Below are 1,938 nucleotides of genomic sequence, written 5' to 3'. Positions count from 1 at the left end.
GGGTGGTGGTGGTGAGTGTTTTACAGGAGTTTTGACCTTCATGAGGCCCAATGCAAGCATGAAGGGGATTTCAGAAATACAGTGGTGGCTCACCTTCCAAAGCAACAAAGGTGGTACTATCAGGGATTAGAGTTGGGAAAGGACTTGTGTGCAAAGGTGGCCCTTTCTTCTTGGGTTAGAAAGATCAGTGATGGTCCCAAACCTTTGATTTATTACTCAAGTATCAACAGTATTTTCCTCATTTATATATTAAGGGTGACAATGCTTGCATCCTGGAGTTATTATAAAGATTAACAGATCACATATATAAGCCATTAATTCAATGCTTGGCACATAGTAGGTGTTACAGAAATCGTAGTTACTAATGCTGTTCTTTCCTTTCCCTTCCCTGCTTGGCTACAGAATTATGTGCCAGCTATTTTCTGGAGAGAGGGGATTGTAGAGGGATGGGGAGGATAGGGAGCAGCAGAAGCTATCTAAATGGCCTGATCTTGATAGTCCCTTCTCTGTCTGGCCTCTAGCTTTACCAGAGTGGCCAGGAATGAAGCAGACCAGGCCTGAAAGCCATGCTGCCCCCAGCTATAGTGTGGCTTTCTATAATGCCACTGATTCGGGTCCGTAGTGCAAGAAGCCTTATACATGGGTGAAGATGTGGATGTGATAAAGACCTGTGGGTCATCAACTCCAAGCTCCATTTAAAAGATTNCACATGAAAGGAGCTAATTCTGGGAAGTAAGTGTCTACATGTTTGGAGTATACTTCTTCCCGTTGCCTTTTTCTTATGCCTGTTCTGGTTGAAGTTAAAACTGTCAGCCCTGAGGTTGGGCAGCCGGGGGAAGAACGATGTCAGAATTAATTTCCTTTTGACTTATTGCCAGTGTCACCAACAGGCATTCTTCAGTGCTCATCTCATGGAAAGCCTCACAGTGGCTAGTGCTGAGAGCTGGGGTTCAGTCCCTAACCTTGGGGAATTAAAACCTGTCTATTACCAAACTGTGCTTCAAGCTTTAAATCCCATCTGCACACTCTGTCCCAACAAAAAATTAAAGTGAACAAGTTCTTCTACCCCGAGTAAATAACAGTATAGGGAAAAAAATCCTTTGTAATATAAGTGCAAATTGTCTTCTCTCTCCATCAATGGGAACAACACATCTATATCCAGAGAAAGTTGTTATTGTGGATTTGAATTTGGTTTAGTTAAAGCCTTTGCTAAAAAATTAAAAAACTAAATAAGAACTAAAATTTTTAAAAAATTAGAAAATAAAAATTTAAATAAGGGAAATAAAAGAAGTGAAAATAGAAAAAAAATTATGATCTACTTAATAAAAATGCCCGTTTTATTTTTTGCATGTACATTTAGAAACCAGGAAGTTCGGGAAACAAAACCACTTTCTTTAGTTATGNGTCTTCAATGAGGTCACCTGATGACCAGCTGCTTTGTCAGCATAACTTGAAATAGGCCTGATAACACACACACTCTAAATTGGGGGGAAAAGTTGGAGTGATGTACATAGAGCTTAATATATATTCTGTGTTTTCTCCAAAGTTATCTAAAACACTAATATTAAATGGAACAATCCTGATTTAATATAAACTTTATTGTAATGACAAATACACACACTTGAGAAAATTCACGTGGATAGAGAAACTCAGAAGTTCTTGGGAAATGCAGGTGAGTTGGGTAAGCAGCAGTGGTAGCTCGTCTTCTAGTTCTCCCTCCCGTCCATTTTCTACTCTTCATTTTTGCATGCCACTGCCTCCACTGCTAAGCTGGATGCCCTTTCTCTCTTCCTGGTCAAGCAACTCAAAGGCAACTTCGGATTGCACTAAAACTTTTAGATGTCCCATGATGATGGGTGGGTGGTACAGTGTTAGATTGTTAAACATGACTCATAGTGCTCCTGAACCTTTGATAAAATGGGTAACTCACTACACCCC

The 1,938-nt window shown here is 40.0% G+C and overlaps 1 protein-coding gene across 1 annotated transcript in view; it reads left to right on the top strand.

Annotated features, from left to right (window-relative positions):
• RCL1 (RNA terminal phosphate cyclase-like 1) overlaps window positions 1–1,938 on the top strand; it is a 63,427-nt gene that overhangs the window by 41,589 nt on the left and 19,900 nt on the right. Inside the window, exon 6 of the mRNA XM_008577812.1 lies at window positions 667–732. Coding sequence (XP_008576034.1) covers window positions 667–732 — 66 coding nt within the window. The remainder of the gene's footprint in view (window positions 1–666; window positions 733–1,938) is intronic.

This window comes from Galeopterus variegatus, unplaced genomic scaffold (assembly GCF_000696425.1).
Source record: "Galeopterus variegatus unplaced genomic scaffold, G_variegatus-3.0.2 Scaffold1580, whole genome shotgun sequence".
In the NCBI taxonomy this organism is placed as follows: Eukaryota; Metazoa; Chordata; class Mammalia; order Dermoptera; family Cynocephalidae; genus Galeopterus; species Galeopterus variegatus.
Note: the sequence above shows the minus strand (reverse complement) of the source record. Positions and strands in the feature narration are given on the sequence as shown.